Source organism: Acomys minous (genome assembly GCF_964271855.1).
Source record: "Acomys minous genome assembly, chromosome: 18".
In the NCBI taxonomy this organism is placed as follows: Eukaryota; Metazoa; Chordata; class Mammalia; order Rodentia; family Muridae; genus Acomys; species Acomys minous.
Window position 1 is genome coordinate 59576010 of NC_140501.1, and position 19726 is coordinate 59595735.

At 51.6% G+C, this 19726-nt stretch overlaps 1 protein-coding gene across 3 annotated transcripts in view; it reads right to left on the minus strand.

The window, feature by feature from the left end:
- The window catches only part of CAB39L (calcium binding protein 39 like), a 107685-nt gene that overhangs the window by 6581 nt on the left and 81378 nt on the right, over window positions 1-19726 (minus strand). For all 3 annotated transcript variants that reach the window (XM_084767743.1, XM_084767742.1, XM_084767744.1), the window contains 2 exons: window positions 10720-10785; window positions 552-695 (listed from right to left, as the gene is read on the minus strand). In XM_084767743.1, coding sequence (XP_084623869.1) covers window positions 552-695; window positions 10720-10785 — 210 coding nt within the window. The remainder of the gene's footprint in view (window positions 1-551; window positions 696-10719; window positions 10786-19726) is intronic.

Here is a 19726-nt window from a genome sequence, read left to right on the forward strand (position 1 = left end):
ATGTGGCTGGGATGACATATTAACTTTTACTATATACACTATATATATATATATATAGATATATATTCATTCACAGGCAGAATTCTGTGTCTGCCAGTGGAGAGCAGAGCAGTGTATAAGGTACGAGGCCTTCACAAGGTAAAGGCGTAGTGTTTCTCTTCTGGAAACTTGGCCTCACTAGGTTTCCATCCTCTTGACTTCCAGTGAGACAAGGTCAAAACTGAATTTATTTTTCAATGAGTTTTAATTTGAAAATGGCTCTTTATCTCAGTGCAGGGTCCTGGGCTGTGGGTCCCCTGAGGTTAGGTCACCTTGTTGCAGATGTGAGATTTCTCTACATTTATAAATTCACAGTAAAGGCTAGAGGCAAATTTACCCAACTGTAGCTGGCACTCAAGTAATAGTTCTCTGCAGTTAGATGACTGGGGATATAACCTAAGTCTGCAAAACACAAAGACTAATTTTCTCTCAGGTAAAGGAAAAGAAAAAGCAGAGGCCTTGATACTTGAAAGTTGGAGAAAAACAGATCCATGCAGGCATTGGCTCTTTACCTTAAAGACATGGAAGGCTTCGAACTGGATGTTGGGGCTTTTGTCTCGCAGCAGGTTCATCGTCAGCTTCAGGTTCTCTGGCTTGCTGATGTACTTGGTCATAATGGCGAAATTGTGGCGGTCCAGGATCAGCTCACCTAGCAGCTGTGAGAAGACACACAGCCAAAGCTGTTAGTCGATTCTTCCCATCTGTCTCAGCAAAGCTGCCTGAGAACCTGGGACGTGCGGTCCTTACAGGCACGGTAGCCCTTTCTATTTCTTTAATCTTTCATGTGTTTACTTAATGTTAGTCCACACACTCACTGCTCAGCATGCTAAGAGACGGCATGATAAATATCTCTCTCCGTCATGTGCTTCCCAGCCACGTGCCACTCTAGGAACATTCAACAGAACACAAGTAACAAAACCGACTGCAGAGTTCATGTTAAATACATCCTATCTTATCCTGGACTTAAAACTTTTTATCAGATTTATTTGTGTGATTTTTTGAGTGTTCTGCCTGACTGCACGCATGTGTACAGTGTGTGTGACTGGTGCCTGCGGGGTTGGAGGAGGGTGCTGAGTCCCCTGGAACTGGAGTTACAGAGGCCATATGGGTGACAGGAATCAAACCCTAGTCCTTTGCAAGATTAATATACACTTTTAACCACTGGCTTTTATTATGAAACCTGACCTAAGGTTAGAAAAATAATCAAACACCCTGAATCTATATCAAATGGTTTTTAAAAATTACATTGTGCTGTGTGTGTGCTTGTGAGCATATGCAGGGCAGGCAAACTGGTAGCGTTCAGTTGTCTTCTACAGTGCAAGTCCCTGGAATAAAACTTGGGCCATTGGGCTTTGTGGCAGGCATGTATACCTGCTGAGCCATATTAGAGCTCACAAGTTTTACAAAAAAGCAAACAGGGCTAGGGATACAACTTAGTGTAGAGAGAGACAGTACTTATCTAGTATGTGTGAGGCCCTAGAAGTCATCTCTAACTTGGCATTTTGAAAAAGTACAATCAAAATATTTTATGGTGACAAATCAACAGTTCTCAAAAGGTAATGTTACCCTGAAGCAAAATTAAAATATTCAAAGTGAGAATAGGTGCAGCCTCTCCAGCAGTATGGGGAATGCATCACTGTCTCACAGAAGCCTCCACCACTTGGCACTTAAGCAGTGCACCTGCCCCACTTACACACACGACATCCCTCTTACTCTCTGGACTGATCCTGAAAACCTGAGAGCAGCACACTGCACAGATGGTTACAGAAATCCTGGGTAGGAGGAGAGAGCACAGGAACAGCAGCTATTCTTTCAGAATGAATTCCAGGAGTGTGTGCAGGAGTATGTACAGGTGTGTGTGTGTGTGTGTGTGTGTGTGTGTGTGTGTGTGTGTGCAGTAGTGTGTACAGGTATTTGTGCAGGAGTGGGTGCAGGTGTATGTGCAGGAATGTGTGCAGGAGTGTGTGCAGGTGTGTGTGCAGGATTGTGTGCAGGTTTGTGTGCAGGTGTGTGTGCAGTAGTGTGGGCAAGTGTGTGTGCGGAAGTGTGTGCAGGAGTGTGTGCAGGTGTCTGTGGGGCAGCCATCTTGCTTATTTTGTCTGCTTAACAGCAAGAACCACAGACATGCTAAGAATTAGCCATCTATCTGCTGGTCCTGCTGTCTCTCACCCTGGTGAGGAACGGTGTAATTAAACTTTATTGGAACCTCCCTGTCCCCGTAAAGCTCCCAAGGCTCTCCTGGCAGCTGCTTCGGTTCCTGGCTTCTCACAGCCTATTCTGTGCCCACCTGTCACTGTCCCCTTTCTTATGTACCACATTTGGGGAAGTTTGCAGGTTGCACACTTGGCTCTCTTCTTCCAAGCCATCCCGTCTTCATCAGTGGGCACAATTTTGACACTGATGCCTCCAGAATTTGTAGTCAACATTGATCCACAATTCTGTCTGTTTACAGACCCACCTGGATGTTGCTGGCTGATTAACTTAACATATTTAAAACTATTTTTTTTTTATTGGTAACATAGAGGCTTGTCAGCTCCTTAAGTCTTCCTTGGCTCATTTCCCTTTGTTCCTTTTCATAGCAAATCAATTTTCAAGGTTTGCCAGTTTCTAGTTTTCTGTGGCTCTTGAACCTCCAGCTCCTCACATTTAGCACCAGTTTCCTTACTCAAATACTCCCTCGTTGTCATCTGGATTATTCAAAAATCATAACAAGTCCCCCAGTCTGTACTAGTCCCATCCACTCAGCAACTAAAATGATATTCCTGAAACTCAGCTCTATTGATTAATTTCACTTACGAAGCAAATAAACAAATGTCTCTTTCCAAGGATTTAGGGGAACAACTCGTTAGGACGGCACTCTGAGTCATGCATGGAGAGTCATGTCTGCTCTCCCTTCATTTCCTCACCGCCTCATGCAGTCTTCTGTGTCTGCTTTTGAATTCTGAGAAACGCCGTCTGTCACTCCTCTGTCTGTCTGAACCGTTACTTCTCTTGTCTAGTTCTGAAGCTGGGCTGAGGGCGCCCCTCCTCCTGGTCTCCCAGCATGGCCTCTGCACTGCTTTTGGCATGTAGGATCTTATGAATCTGCTGTACAGGTAAGCTAGCCATGTGGTGTGCATCGCTGGGGCTATCCCAGCAAGTAGGACCCTCCCTTCTCAGAATGCAGGAAGACACTTGATTAAGCACTGAGGTGGCAGCCCGAGTCCCCCAGGGTGAAAGGAGAACTCTGGGCACCACACCCTGCACTGTCTGGTTCAGCTGACCTCCCAGCACCACCCACTACGCTTCCTGTTCACCTGAAATTCACCTGGTAACCCAGAGAGCCTCTGCCTCAGCAAACTGTCTTTATCTGGATAGTTACACTTCTTTCATCTCTCCAAGAGGCTTGGGAAAGTTCTCATTACAAGCATCCCTAGAGAGGGAGGCAGGAGTGTTGCTTTCCTGAACAAAGGGCTCCTCAGCCTTCAAGATTAAAGCACTCCTCACTATAAAGTCTGCAAGGGCTTTTCAGCCCTAAAACTACCTATCTGTCTACACAGCAAATGCACAATAAAATAATGTAGACAAACAGGACAGAGGAAACCTCATGCTGTTAAACTTATCCCTAGCTGTGTGGCTTTACTTATGGGTCCTCAATCCCATTCCATGGGTCTACTCATCTGTTCTTACTCTGGAGAGTAGCCTGGAGTCTGGTACGGGGATTCCTCTGGCTCCCTTCTTTTTCCTCAAGGATGCTCTAGCAATCTGGGATCTCTGGGTTTTTTTATTTTTTATTTTTTATTTTTATGGTTTTCCGAGACAGGGTCTCTCTGTGTATCCTTGGCTGTCCTGGACTCACTTTGTAGACCAGGCTGGCCTCGAACTCATAGTGATCCGCCTGCCTCTGCCTCGCGAGTGCTGGGATTAAAGGTGTGCACTATCACTGCCCAGCTCTCTGGTGCTTTTATGCAAAGTATAGGGTTGTATTTTTCTATTCTGTACAGAATGAAGAAAACATGGTATACGTTCACAGTGGATTTTCTTTTTTTGAGACAGTGTTTCATGTAGCTAGGTTGGCTTAGAACTCACTATGTAGCTGAGGATGACCAGTGCTACCATCACAGACATGAGTTGTCACACCTGAATTATGTAGCTCTGGTGACTCAATGCAGAGCTTTGTGCATACTAGGCAAGGCCTTGACCAAGTGAGAAACAAATCCTGCCCTACAGTGGTTAGTCATAGAGAGGAATGAGGCATGCTGCTTGCTGGGAAATGGATGCACCTGGAGACCTCCACACACGGCAACATCATCAGACGAGAACGACAGGAGGCACCTGTTCTCTTCCCTTCACACAGACACATAAAGCCACTTGTAATCACATATGCCATGAAGATGAAAGTCAAGACTAGAAAAATACGGTGAATAGAGGGAGAGGAGACAAACAACCATGGTAACTGTGATATACTAGGATGTGAATATCCTTATGAAGCCTGCACTACTTACAGTAAGTATGCTGCAGTACATTTTACATAAAAGTTTACAAACACACAGAGTCTTCAGTAAGGATTTGTTAAAGTTACATTTATGAGTTCAATTCCGATTAAGTCATTCCAATTTTACCTTCTTCTCACACAATCTTAGAACTTTAGCCAGGTGTGATGGTGCACACTTAAAAATGGAAGCTGTAGAGGCACGAAACAAGTTCAAGGCCAGCCTGAGCTGCACGAGGAAACCCTGTCAGGAGACACGCAGGGCAGGGAGTATAGGTAAAGCAGCTGAGCATTTGGACAGCACACGCAAGGCTCTGTGATCCCAGAATCCCATACGCACACACACAATAATCACACACCAAAGCTGTTACTACTATCTTTCCTTCTTGACCTATGACTTTAAATAAGCATGTTCAGGAACATATTTTTTAATTGCACATACTCAGTAATATGCCCACCCCCTAACGTGCTTTTCCATATGGAATAGCTTAGATCTCTTTAACTCAATGAGCTTTACTTTGGAACAACTCCTGTGTTCTTCGTGCTGCACGTAATATTTTTCTGTTCTTCTATGTGGGGGTGGGGGTGGGGGTGGGGGTGGGGGTGGGGGTGGGGAGCATGCTTATTTCACCTCGGTATTAATCAAGACGTGAACACCAAAGTGCAATACAAAGCATCACAAAGTAAGGTTATTTTAAGTAAATGGAACATATCCGCCTTTTACTTAATCATGCAGCTAGTGTAGCTAAGAGGGACTCCCGCAAGATGTGCTGCTTTCATGAACCTGGCCAGAGGCCGCCCTCAGCCCTCCAAATATTTCCACCAAGCTTCTTGTTTAATAGTAATCTTTCTTCCTAGTAATTAAATGCAAGACATAAGTTCCTAAGCTCCAGCACACGAGAAAAAAAGAATTTCTCTTGTAATTACTTTTTATTGGCACCGGGACTCTAAGCATCCCAAGACTGAGAAAGTCTAGAAAGCGTTAGAACATGACTGGAAAAAGCAGCAGGTAGCAAATACCTTAGCACTTCAGCTGATACTGATGAAGCTGGCGGCCACTGCAGCTGTCTAACTTCTCGTTTCCGACAACTATGGACTTCACTGGCGAAACCTTACAGGGTCGGCATTCGCAAATGTGACTATCAAGACAGCAGCTACTTCGACCACAGATCTAATTCCTTAAAGGAAAACCCAAGCTGACATCAGCAGAGTTCCCCAGAGTAACTCTGTTCTTTCAGAGAAGGGAGCCAGCAAGGTTGGATAAGCCTGGTGGTGGTATGGGGCAGTCTAGTCATCCACCGTTAGCTCCCTTGCATCAGGTGATGGCTGCAGCACCATTTCAGCAACACCTCCAAAGGCCACTGTCCTGAAGCACCCTCTCAGGGTTCTGCCCTTTGACACCCGCTTCCGTCTGCCCCTCCCTGCTCCCATCTAGCCAGTGCTCTACTTTCTCATGTCTGCCAGTTGAAATGGAGACACTTGGACTAGAAAGGAGTTTGAACAAGAAAAGCAGGTCTGAGTAAGTTAATGAAGAAGAGCAAACAAGCCTCACAGGAACGCAGACACGTTTGTCAACAAGAAAGGGAACCTTGCAGGTGTTTCTGAAGCAGCTACAAAGGTGGAGAAGCTCTGAGTGGGGGAAAGGCTCTGGGGCAACAAACACAGGGAACTTCTTGCCCGCTTGGGCTGTGCCACACTCAGGAGCTGGATGGATAGGTCCTCCTCTCAGATGCAGATCTGTGCTGCTGGTACCAGCTTCATCAGCCCCCAAGTCCCAGCTTTACCTAAAGAATGTGGCTCCCTTCCAGAGACTGGACTCTGGGGCTAATGACTAGCAATATTCACTCGAAGAACTTAGTTTGATTCACTGAGCAAATACCTATAGGTCATACTTCTGGGCAGGGAGGTAGCACACTGGTGCTTGGTGACTAAGGCCCTGGGGTTTCATCCCCAGTCCTACAGAAATAAACAAGTGATGATGATGATGATGGTGGTGGTGGTGGTGGTAGTGATAAGACACAGTAAGGCTCTGTCCTGACCACATTAAACTATGAACAGGGAAGCAGGACAAAGTGGGGCAAAGAGTGACAGTGGAGATACGGGTGGGGAGTCAGTATGTTAGTCAGGAAGAAGAGGCAAGGGAGGCTGAAAGGGAGAGGACACTAGCTTTCTGACAGGCCTGAAGTCTCAAAGACAGGACAACTTTGGTTCACGTTCTTGTCTCCTTCATTTGGTTCAGTCACTTACTGACACAGGAACTCTACTTTGGCTCAGTTATCTGTCAGACTCACACTGAAAAAAGGGACTTGAGGAATACCCAAGCCATTTCTCACACGCTGGCCCTCGGGGCACTCCTCTCTGTCTTCACTATACCAATGGCCAGCTCCCTCCGAGGCCTCTCTCCTGCGATACTGAGCAGCTCTTCTGCTGTCACGATTATGTAGGCCTAAAGCTGTGGGGCACATCTTCATTTTCCTAATAACCAGATTTGCTCTGTGATCACTCTTCCTGTGAGTTACTCGTATTCCCTACTCTCACCTCCCTCCCATCCTGTTGAGCCCCATTCGTGCCCACAAATCCTTTCCCACGCTCAGGCCTTTCTGTCTGTGGTCCACTCACGCTAGCGCTGGCCACTGTGTGACCATGGGTTTGGAGCTCCCCAGTGCAGCTTGATGGGCTCATCACTGGGTAAACAACTCAGACAAGGGCTCCCCGGCTCAGAATCTTCTGTCAGGAAGAGTTAAGCAGGCAGCTCCAACACACCTCACCCCTCTGCACATAGACAGGACAGCTCTGAGGTCACTGCTGGGCCTGAAGGTCAGTTCTCTGCACCACTGGTCTCACTTTGAGGAGCTCTGGCACAGCACAGTGTCTCTAAACGGTCACCGTGCATTGGCTTGTATGCAACGGGCACCTCAATAACAAGTGCTGACTGACTGGCTGAACGCTGGCCTGCCAACTGCATCAGAAGCTGGGACAGCGACAGCATAAGTACAGGGGGCACAGCAGGACTAATGCAAAACCACAGTAAGAGAAACAGAAAGATACAGACACAACCAACTTCTTTCATTATCTTAATGTAAATTTGCCATCACATGTTAAGAATGTGTGCATGGTCCCAGGAGTGTCCCCATCCTGGCATCACTAGTAAGCTGCTCAGTGGGTACAAGGCATACAAACTGCACGGCCAGCACAGGGTTACTAGCTGACAGAAAGTGTCCTGAAAACCCAAGTGTGATAACAGACAGAGGTGCAGCGCTACCCCACCCCACATCACTGCACGGTGCCACCTGCTCTTACGCAACCAAAAAAGTGGCTGTTTCTGAGCAACTTCTTCTAGGGAGGGAAGGTCCTGTGCTGGGCTCCTGAGCATTTCCATGGCGTATCATCGGGATGTGCCTTTAGACAGCAAACACCTATTGGTCTTACACACACACACACACACACACACACACACCCCTTATTTAGGCTCGTTTTACATGTTCACACTTAGGCCACTGCTCAAAAGGTAACTGCTAAAGAGGCCTTGCCATTCCAGCTGCTCTGGCACACAGCCAGCCCCAGGCATGGCTTTCTTTCCATTGTACAAAACCTCGCCTCCCAGAACCCTAACTTTGTTTGTTAACTAAGGCTTTCTTTCTTAATGGGAACATTCCAGATTCTCCTGGAATGTGGCCCCTCAGTCAGCTAACTTTTCCATTTGGTGCTTAGAGCACCTGAAAGCCATGCAAGATCTCCTGCTGTCTAAAGCAGAGCCCAAGGTCACGCTGGTGGCGTGTTGCCACTGCATGTCTGCAAGAGTAGCAGGTTAATATCTGCTGCCTGGGCGAACATTCTCCCTCCCACTGTTTCCGCCAACACTTAAACCAGCATTTGTGAGTAATTAAGAACCAGCCCCCGGGGGGCCTGCACAAACTGTTGGACCAACCAAGGACAATGCATGTAATAAACTTATACTCGCTATTTAGATCTAGCCAATGGACAGTTCATTCTCCACAGTTGTGGGGAGAGTGGGGACTGCCTCTGACATGAACTTTGGTGGCCCCAATTTGATCACTTCCTCTTGGAGGGGAGGACAGGGGGCACTCAGAGGAAGGGGAAGCAGGCTTTCCGGATGAGACCTGATAGGCTGTGGTCAGACGGTCTAGGAGGGGAATAAGGTGTGTGTGGGGGGGCGGGGGAGACAGGAAGATACAAGAGAGGGGAATAGCATTCAGGATGTAATCTGAATAAATTATAATAATAATAAAAAAACCCAACATGGAAAAAAAAAGAGCCAGGCTCCGTGTGTGTGTGTGTGTGTGTGTGTGTGTGTGTGTGTGTGTGTGTGTGTGTGTGTGTGAGAGAGAGAGAGAGAGAGAGAGAGAGAGAGAGAGAGAGAGAGAGAGAGAGAGATGCATACCATGAAACCTGTGTAGAGTTCAGAAGACAATCTCTAACCTTGGGTCTTGGTCCTAGCCTTTCACTTTGAGACAGAGTCTTTCTTGCTATTAGCTGCTGTGAATAGAAGTCCCAAAGTAACCAGGTGCACCGGTGGTGCACACCTTTAATTCCAGCACTTTGGGAGGCAGAGGCAGGTGGATCTCTGTGAGTACAAGACCAGCCTGGTCTACAAAGTGAATCTAGGACAGAGAAGCCCTGTCTCAAAAAACAAAAACAAAAATAAAACCATTTCAGCTTAGTCTAACCTCCATATCATAATGAACAGTCATTTTTGTAGTCAAAATTTTTTGAGAGTTTATCATTTACTGAACTTACAACCTTCAGGGGGAATTTAGCTGTTCACTTTAGACCGTATTTTGGCACTGTCACTTAAGTCCCAGCTGGCCCATGAACTTCCTGAGATTCTCCTAGCTCTGGCGCTTATCGTCCTAGCTCTCTGTAGGGGCATGTAGGGTTACAGACACATGTGCCATTGTATTCTGCTTTTAAATAAAAAATACCTTTATTCTAGTTTTATGTGTGTGGGTACTTTGTCTGCAGCACTTGTGTTCCTGGTGCCCTTGGAGGCCAGAAGAGGCCATTGGATCCCCTGGAACTGGAGTGACAGACGGTTGTGAGCTGACATGTTTGTGTTTGGACTTGAACCTGTGCCTCTGGAAGAGCAGTCAGTGCTCTTATTGTCTGAGCCATGCTTCCTGGTGTGATACGGGTCTGGATAAGTACTCCACCCTCAGACACAGCTCCTCAGCCCTGCTTTGCTTGCTTTCCTACCCAACTACACCTTCTTTTAGCTTCTTTCCAGATTCTGTTCCAGTGAAGTCCTGGCAGGCTTTATTTTATTTTATTTTAGCAAGATTTTACTTATGTAACCTAGACAGGTTTTTTTTTCACATAAGCATTTCAGATTCTTTGTCCTGTGGTACTGAGCATCAAACTCAGGGCGAGTGCCTGCCAGGCCAGTGTCCTGCTCCTGAGCTGTGCCCCAGCTTAGCTGACACAACACTCCTGTTAGGGAGTAACCATCCCTTCTGCTTCTCTGTTATGAATGTGATTTGAGCATTTGGAGTCCAATGGTGAAGCTGTGGCTAAGCCCTGGCTCACTAGAGTGCTTGGGGAATGGGACCTGGCGAGGAAACGTGGCCGACAAAAATGCATTTCAGGAAAATGTTACAACCCTGGGAGAGAAATGCTTCCCTTAACGTAGGAGCCCAGTGACATTTCAACTCTATAAACACCGTGTCATAGCTAACGGTTGTTGTTTCCATTCAAAAACACTAGGTTTATTATCTCCCAAACTTAAAGCATCAAGGGGAACTTACACCTTTGTGTTTGTGTGCTGTACTTTGTAATGGACACTTCTCTGAGTGTCTTGTGCAGAGATGTAGGAGAGGCAGGGAACTGGTTCACTCTGACATTTGTTTCTATAGTACAGTACACCGACGTGATTCCTAAGGCCTCCACTGAGCCTTCCTGATGCCCACTCCCACCCCAGTCACCCTGGCCAGCTTCTCTTCACCTCTAAGGATACTCCCAGGAGAGAAGCACACGGCTCTGCTTAGTCAGCTGAGTTTGGTCTTCCCTTAGTGAAGTACCGAACATCCAATGTGAGCACACACTTCCCGCTTAGCTCAGACCCAGCATAAAACCCACCCGAGGCTTACTTCTCAGATTAAAGGACACCAAGTGTTCTGTATTTACTTGTACAGAGCAGATACTGTGTATTAACAAATGTTAGCTTACAAGGACTTAATGAACTCTGGTATTACCTTTAAAGATTGTCTCTTTGTCACGTAGTTCTCAGACAGCAGCAGTTTCTCGTAGTCTTCAAAAATCTAAGAAAAAAGAAAGTCAATAAGCATGGCAGTGTATCCTTTGCAGCAGGGGTGTGCTCACTCCTTCAGAAGGTCCCTTCACACCCAGCCGAATCACCACTGCTCACTGGGAGGTCTCACACCTCACCACAGTTCTAGACACAGAGAGGGTCAGCATAGGGAGGTTACAGACACAGAGAGGGTCAGCATAGGGAGGTTAGAGACACAGAGAGGGTCAGCACAGGGAGGTCAGGACACAGAGAGGGTCAGCACAGGGAGGTTAGGGACACAGAGAGGGTCAGCACAGGGAGGTTAGAGACACAGAGAGGGTCAGCACAGGGAGGTTAGGGACACAGAGAGGGTCAGCATAGGGAGGTTAGGGACACAGAGAGGGTCAGCATAAGGAGGTTAGAGACACAGAGAGGGTCAGCATAGGGAGGTTAGGGACACAGAGAGGGTCAGCATAGGGAGGTTACGGACACAGAGAGGGTCAGCACAGGGAGGTTAGAGACACAGAGAGGGTCAGCACAGGGAGGTTAGGGACACAGAGAGGGTCAGCACAGGGAGGTTAGAGACACAGAGAGGGTCAGCACAGGGAGGTTAGAGACACAGAGAGGGTCAGCACAGGGAGGTTAGGGACACAGAGAGGGTCAGCACAGGGAGGTTAGAGACACAGAGAGGGTCAGCACAGGGAGGTTAGGGACACAGAGAGGGTCAGCACAGGGAGGTTAGAGACACAGAGAGGGTCAGCACAGGGAGGTTAGGGACACAGAGAGGGTCAGCACAGGGAGGTTAGGGACACAGAGAGGGTCAGCATAGGGAGGTTAGGGACACAGAGAGGGTCAGCATAGGGAGGTTAGGGGCACAGAGAGGGTCAGCACAGGGAGGTTAGGGACACAGAGAGGGTCAGCACAGGGAGGTTAGGGACACAGAGAGGGTCAGCACAGGGAGGTTAGGGACACAGAGAGGGTCAGCACAGGGAGGTTAGAGACACAGAGAGGGTCAGCATAGGGAGGTTAGGGACACAGAGAGGGTCAGCATAGGGAGGTTACGGACACAGAGAGGGTCAGCACAGGGAGGTTAGGGACACAGAGAGGGTCAGCATAGGGAGGTTACGGACACAGAGAGGGTCAGCACAGGGAGGTTAGGACACAGAGAGGGTCAGCATAAGGAGGTTAGAGACACAGAGAGGGTCAGCATAGGGAGGTTAGGGACACAGAGAGGGTCAGCATAGGGAGGTTACGGACACAGAGAGGGTCAGCACAGGGAGGTTAGAGACACAGAGAGGGTCAGCATAAGGAGGTTAGGACACAGAGAGGGTCAGCACAGGGAGGTTAGAGACACAGAGAGGGTCAGCATAGGGAGGTTACGGACACAGAGAGGGTCAGCACAGGGAGGTTAGAGACACAGAGAGGGTCAGCATAAGGAGGTTAGGACACAGAGAGGGTCAGCACAGGGAGGTTAGAGACACAGAGAGGGTCAGCATAAGGAGGTTACGGACACAGAGAGGGTCAGCATAGGGAGGTTAGAGACACAGAGAGGGTCAGCACAGGGAGGTTAGGGACACAGAGAGGGTCAGCATAGGGAGGTTAGGGACACAGAGAGGGTCAGCACAGGGAGGTTAGGACACAGAGAGGGTCAGCATAGGGAGGTTACGGACACAGAGAGGGTCAGCATAAGGAGGTTACGGACACAGAGAGGGTCAGCACAGGGAGGTTAGAGACACAGAGAGGGTCAGCACAGGGAGGTTAGGGACACAGAGAGGGTCAGCACAGGGAGGTTAGGACACAGAGAGGGTCAGCACAGGGAGGTTAGGACACAGAGAGGGTCAGCATAGGGAGGTTAAGGACACAGAGAGGGTCAGCACAGGGAGGTTAGAGACACAGAGAGGGTCAGCACAGGGAGGTTAGGGACACAGAGAGGGTCAGCACAGGGAGGTTAGAGACACAGAGAGGGTCAGCACAGGGAGGTTAGGGACACAGAGAGGGTCAGCACAGGGAGGTTAGAGACACAGAGAGGGTCAGCACAGGGAGGTTAGGGACACAGAGAGGGTCAGCACAGGGAGGTTAGGGACACAGAGAGGGTCAGCATAGGGAGGTTAGGGACACAGAGAGGGTCAGCATAGGGAGGTTAGGGACACAGAGAGGGTCAGCACAGGGAGGTTAGGGACACAGAGAGGGTCAGCATAGGGAGGTTAGGGACACAGAGAGGGTCAGCATAGGGAGGTTAGGGGCACAGAGAGGGTCAGCACAGGGAGGTTAGAGACACAGAGAGGGTCAGCACAGGGAGGTTACGGACACAGAGAGGGTCAGCACAGGGAGGTTAGGGGCACAGAGAGGGTCAGCATAGGGAGGTTAGGGGCACAGAGAGGGTCAGCACAGGGAGGTTACGGACACAGAGAGAGAGGGTCAGCATAGGGAGGTTAGGGGCACAGAGAGGGTCAGCACAGGGAGGTTACGGACACAGAGAGGGTCAGCACAGGGAGGTTAGGGGCACAGAGAGGGTCAGCATAGGGAGGTTAGGGGCACAGAGAGGGTCAGCACAGGGAGGTTAGGGGCACAGAGAGGGTCAGCACAGGGAGGTTACGGACACAGAGAGGGTCAGCATAGGGAGGTTAGGGGCACAGAGAGGGTCAGCATAGGGAGGTTAGAGACACAGAGAGGGTCAGCACAGGGAGGTTAGGGGCACAGAGAGGGTCAGCATAGGGAGGTTAGGGGCACAGAGAGGGTCAGCACAGGGAGGTTAGAGACAGAGAGAGGGTCAGCACAGGGAGGTTACGGACACAGAGAGAGAGGGTCAGCAAGGGAGGTTAGGGGCACAGAGAGGGTCAGCACAGGGAGGTTAGAGACACAGAGAGGGTCAGCACAGGGAGGTTAGAGACACAGAGAGGGTCAGCATAGGGAGGTTAGGGGCACAGAGAGGGTCAGCATAGGGAGGTTAGGGGCACAGAGAGGGTCAGCACAGGGAGGTTACGGACACAGAGAGGGTCAGCATAGGGAGGTTAGGGGCACAGAGAGGGTCAGCATAGGGAGGTTAGGGGCACAGAGAGGGTCAGCATAGGGAGGTTAGGGGCACAGAGAGGGTCAGCATAGGAAGGTTAGGGGCACAGAGAGGGTCAGCACAGGGAGGTTACGGACACAGAGAGGGTCAGCATAGGGAGGTTAGGGGCACAGAGAGGGTCAGCACAGGGAGGTTACGGACACAGAGAGGGTCAGCATAGGGAGGTTAGGGGCACAGAGAGGGTCAGCATAGGGAGGTTAGGGGCACAGAGAGGGTCAGCACAGGGAGGTTACGGACACAGAGAGGGTCAGCATAGGGAGGTTAGGGACACAGAGAGGGTCAGCACAGGGAGGTTAGAGACACAGAGAGGGTCAGCACAGGGAGGTTACGGACACAGAGAGGGTCAGCATAGGGAGGTTAGGGGCACAGAGAGGGTCAGCACAGGGAGGTTAGGGACACAGAGAGGGTCAGCACAGGGAGGTTACGGACACAGAGAGGGTCAGCACAGGGAGGTTAGAGACACAGAGAGGGTCAGCACAGGGAGGTTAGGGACACAGAGAGGGTCAGCATAGGGAGGTTAGGGACACAGAGAGGGTCAGCACAGGGAGGTTACGGACACAGAGAGGGTCAGCACAGGGAGGTTAGAGACACAGAGAGGGTCAGCACAGGGAGGTTACGGACACAGAGAGGGTCAGCACAGGGAGGTTAGGGACACAGAGAGGGTCAGCACAGGGAGGTTACGGACACAGAGAGGGTCAGCACAGGGAGGTTAGAGACACAGAGAGGGTCAGCACAGGGAGGTTACGGACACAGAGAGGGTCAGCACAGGGAGGTTAGAGACACAGAGAGGGTCAGCACAGGGAGGTTAGGGACACAGAGAGGGTCAGCATAGGGAGGTTAGGGACACAGAGAGGGTCAGCATAGGGAGGTTAGGGGCACAGAGAGGGTCAGCACAGGGAGGTTAGAGACACAGAGAGGGTCAGCACAGGGAGGTTACGGACACAGAGAGGGTCAGCATAGGGAGGTTAGGGACACAGAGAGGGTCAGCACAGGGAGGTTAGAGACACAGAGAGGGTCAGCACAGGGAGGTTAGGGGCACAGAGAGGGTCAGCACAGGGAGGTTACGGACACAGAGAGGGTCAGCACAGGGAGGTTAGGGACACAGAGAGGGTCAGCACAGGGAGGTTAGGGACACAGAGAGGGTCAGCACAGGGAGGTTAGGGACACAGAGAGGGTCAGCATAGGGAGGTTAGGGACACAGAGAGGGTCAGCATAGGGAGGTTAGAGACACAGAGAGGGTCAGCACAGGGAGGTTAGGGACACAGAGAGGGTCAGCACAGGGAGGTTAGGGACACAGAGAGGGTCAGCACAGGGAGGTTAGAGACACAGAGAGGGTCAGCATAGGGAGGTTAGAGACACAGAGAGGGTCAGCACAGGGAGGTTAGAGACACAGAGAGGGTCAGCACAGGGAGGTTAGGGACACAGAGAGGGTCAGCACAGGGAGGTTAGAGACACAGAGAGGGTCAGCACAAGGAGGTTAGGACACAGAGAGGGTCAGCATAGGGAGGTTAGGGGCACAGAGAGGGTCAGCACAGGGAGGTTAGGGACACAGAGAGGGTCAGCATAGGGAGGTTAGGGGCACAGAGAGGGTCAGCACAGGGAGGTTAGGGGCACAGAGAGGGTCAGCACAGGGAGGTTAGGGACACAGAGAGGGTCAGCACAGGGAGGTTACGGACACAGAGAGGGTCAGCACAGGGAGGTTACGGACACAGAGAGGGTCAGCACAGGGAGGTTAGGGGCACAGAGAGGGTCAGCACAGGGAGGTTACGGACACAGAGAGGGTCAGCACAGGGAGGTTAGGGACACAGAGAGGGTCAGCACAGGGAGGTTACGGACACAGAGAGGGTCAGCACAGGGAGGTTAGGGGCACAGAGAGGGTCAGCACAGGGAGGTTACGGACACAGAGAGGGTCAGCACAGGGAGGTTAGGGGCACAGAGAGGGTCAGCACAGGGAGGTTAGGGACACAGAGAGGGTCAGCATAGGGAGGTTAGGGACACAGAGAGGGTCAGCATAGGGAGGTTAGGGGCACAGAGAGGGTCAGCACAGGGAGGTTAGAGACACAGAGAGGGTCAGCACAGGGAGGTTACGGACACAGAGAGGGTCAGCATAGGGAGGTTAGGGACACAGAGAGGGTCAGCACAGGGAGGTTAGAGACACAGAGAGGGTCAGCACAGGGAGGTTAGAGACACAGAGAGGGTCAGCACAGGGAGGTCAGGGACACAGAGAGGGTCAGCATAGGGAGGTTAGGGACACAGAGAGGGTCAGCACAGGGAGGTTACGGACACAGAGAGGGTCAGCACAGGGAGGTTAGGGACACAGAGAGGGTCAGCACAGGGAGGTTAGGGGCACAGAGAGGGTCAGCACAGGGAGGTTAGAGACACAGAGAGGGTCAGCATAGGGAGGTTAGAGACACAGAGAGGGTCAGCATAGGGAGGTTACGGACACAGAGAGGGTCAGCACAGGGAGGTTAGAGACACAGAGAGGGTCAGCATAGGGAGGTTAGGGACACAGAGAGGGTCAGCACAGGGAGGTTAGGGACACAGAGAGGGTCAGCACAGGGAGGTTAGGGACACAGAGAGGGTCAGCATAGGGAGGTTAGAGACACAGAGAGGGTCAGCACAGGGAGGTTACGGACACAGAGAGGGTCAGCATAGGGAGGTTAGGGACACAGAGAGGGTCAGCATAGGGAGGTTACGGACACAGAGAGGGTCAGCATAGGGAGGTTAGGGACACAGAGAGGGTCAGCATAGGGAGGTTAGGGACACAGAGAGGGTCAGCATAGGGAGGTTAGGGACACAGAGAGGGTCAGCACAGGGAGGTTAGGGACACAGAGAGGGTCAGCATAGGGAGGTTAGGGACACAGAGAGGGTCAGCATAGGGAGGTTAGGGGCACAGAGAGGGTCAGCACAGGGAGGTTAGAGACACAGAGAGGGTCAGCACAGGGAGGTTACCGACACAGAGAGGGTCAGCATAGGGAGGTTAGAGACACAGAGAGGGTCAGCACAGGGAGGTTACGGACACAGAGAGGGTCAGCATAGGGAGGTTAGAGACACAGAGAGGGTCAGCACAGGGAGGTTAGAGACACAGAGAGGGTCAGCATAGGGAGGTTACGGACACAGAGAGGGTCAGCATAGGGAGGTTACGGACACAGAGAGGGTCAGCACAGGGAGGTTAGGGACACAGAGAGGGTCAGCACAGGGAGGTTACGGACACAGAGAGGGTCAGCACAGGGAGGTTAGGGGCACAGAGAGGGTCAGCACAGGGAGGTTAGAGACACAGAGAGGGTCAGCACAGGGAGGTTACGGACACAGAGAGGGTCAGCACAGGGAGGTTAGAGACACAGAGAGGGTCAGCACAGGGAGGTTACGGACACAGAGAGGGTCAGCACAGGGAGGTTACGGACACAGAGAGGGTCAGCATAGGGAGGTTACGGACACAGAGAGGGTCAGCATAGGGAGGTTAGAGACACAGAGAGGGTCAGCACAGGGAGGTTAGAGACACAGAGAGGGTCAGCACAGGGAGGTTACGGACACAGAGAGGGTCAGCACAGGGAGGTTACGGACACAGAGAGGGTCAGCATAGGGAGGTTACGGACACAGAGAGGGTCAGCACAGGGAGGTTACGGACACAGAGAGGGTCAGCACAGGGAGGTTACGGACACAGAGAGGGTCAGCATAGGGAGGTTAGAGACACAGAGAGGGTCAGCACAGGGAGGTTAGGGACACAGAGAGGGTCAGCACAGGGAGGTTAGGGGCACAGAGAGGGTCAGCACAGGGAGGTCAGGACACAGAGAGGGTCAGCACAGGGAGGTTAGGGACACAGAGAGGGTCAGCACAGGGAGGTTACGGACACAGAGAGGGTCAGCACAGGGAGGTTACGGACACAGAGAGGGTCAGCACAGGGAGGTTACGGACACAGAGAGGGTCAGCACAGGGAGGTTAGAGACACAGAGAGGGTCAGCACAGGGAGGTTAGAGACACAGAGAGGGTCAGCATAGGGAGGTTAGGGACACAGAGAGGGTCAGCACAGGGAGGTTAGGACACAGAGAGGGTCAGCACAGGGAGGTTACGGACACAGAGAGGGTCAGCATAGGGAGGTTAGGGGCACAGAGAGGGTCAGCACAGGGAGGTTAGAGACACAGAGAGGGTCAGCACAGGGAGGTTAGGGACACAGAGAGGGTCAGCACAGGGAGGTTAGGGGCACAGAGAGGGTCAGCACAGGGAGGTCAGGACACAGAGAGGGTCAGCACAGGGAGGTTAGGGACACAGAGAGGGTCAGCACAGGGAGGTTACGGACACAGAGAGGGTCAGCACAGGGAGGTTACGGACACAGAGAGGGTCAGCACAGGGAGGTTACGGACACAGAGAGGGTCAGCACAGGGAGGTTAGAGACACAGAGAGGGTCAGCACAGGGAGGTTAGAGACACAGAGAGGGTCAGCATAGGGAGGTTAGGGACACAGAGAGGGTCAGCACAGGGAGGTTAGGACACAGAGAGGGTCAGCACAGGGAGGTTAGAGACACAGAGAGGGTCAGCACAGGGAGGTTACGGACACAGAGAGGGTCAGCATAGGGAGGTTAGGGACACAGAGAGGGTCAGCACAGGGAGGTTACGGACACAGAGAGGGTCAGCACAGGGAGGTTAGAGACACAGAGAGGGTCAGCACAGGGAGGTTACGGACACAGAGAGGGTCAGCATAGGGAGGTTAGGGACACAGAGAGGGTCAGCACAGGGAGGTTAGGGACACAGAGAGGGTCAGCATAGGGAGGTTAGGGACACAGAGAGGGTCAGCATAGGGAGGTTAGGGGCACAGAGAGGGTCAGCACAGGGAGGTTAGAGACACAGAGAGGGTCAGCACAGGGAGGTTACCGACACAGAGAGGGTCAGCACAGGGAGGTTAGAGACACAGAGAGGGTCAGCACAGGGAGGTTAGGGACACAGAGAGGGTCAGCACAGGGAGGTTAGGGGCACAGAGAGGGTCAGCATAGGGAGGTTAGGGACACAGAGAGGGTCAGCACAGGGAGGTTAGGGACACAGAGAGGGTCAGCACAGGGAGGTTAGGGGCACAGAGAGGGTCAGCACAGGGAGGTTAGAGACACAGAGAGGGTCAGCATAGGGAGGTTAGGGACACAGAGAGGGTCAGCACAGGGAGGTTAGGGACACAGAGAGGGTCAGCATAGGGAGGTTAGGGACACAGAGAGGGTCAGCACAGGGAGGTTAGAGACACAGAGAGGGTCAGCACAGGGAGGTTAGGGGCACAGAGAGGGTCATCACAGGGAGGTTAGAGACACAGAGAGGGTCAGCATAGGGAGGTTAGAGACACAGAGAGGGTCAGCACAGGGAGGTCAGGACACAGAGAGGGTCAGCATAGGGAGGTTAGGGACACAGAGAGGGTCAGCACAGGGAGGTTAGGGACACAGAGAGGGTCAGCACAGGGAGGTTAGGGGCACAGAGAGGGTCAGCACAGGGAGGTTAGAGACACAGAGAGGGTCAGCATAGGGAGGTTAGGGACACAGAGAGGGTCAGCACAGGGAGGTTAGGGACACAGAGAGGGTCAGCATAGGGAGGTTAGGGACACAGAGAGGGTCAGCACAGGGAGGTTAGAGACACAGAGAGGGTCAGCACAGGGAGGTTAGGGGCACAGAGAGGGTCAGCACAGGGAGGTTAGAGACACAGAGAGGGTCAGCATAGGGAGGTTAGAGACACAGAGAGGGTCAGCATAGGGAGGTTAGAGACACAGAGAGGGTCAGCATAGGGAGGTTAGGGACACAGAGAGGGTCAGCACAGGGAGGTTAGGGACACAGAGAGGGTCAGCATAGGGAGGTTAGAGACACAGAGAGGGTCAGCATAGGGAGGTTAGAGACACAGAGAGGGTCAGCACAGGGAGGTCAGGACACAGAGAG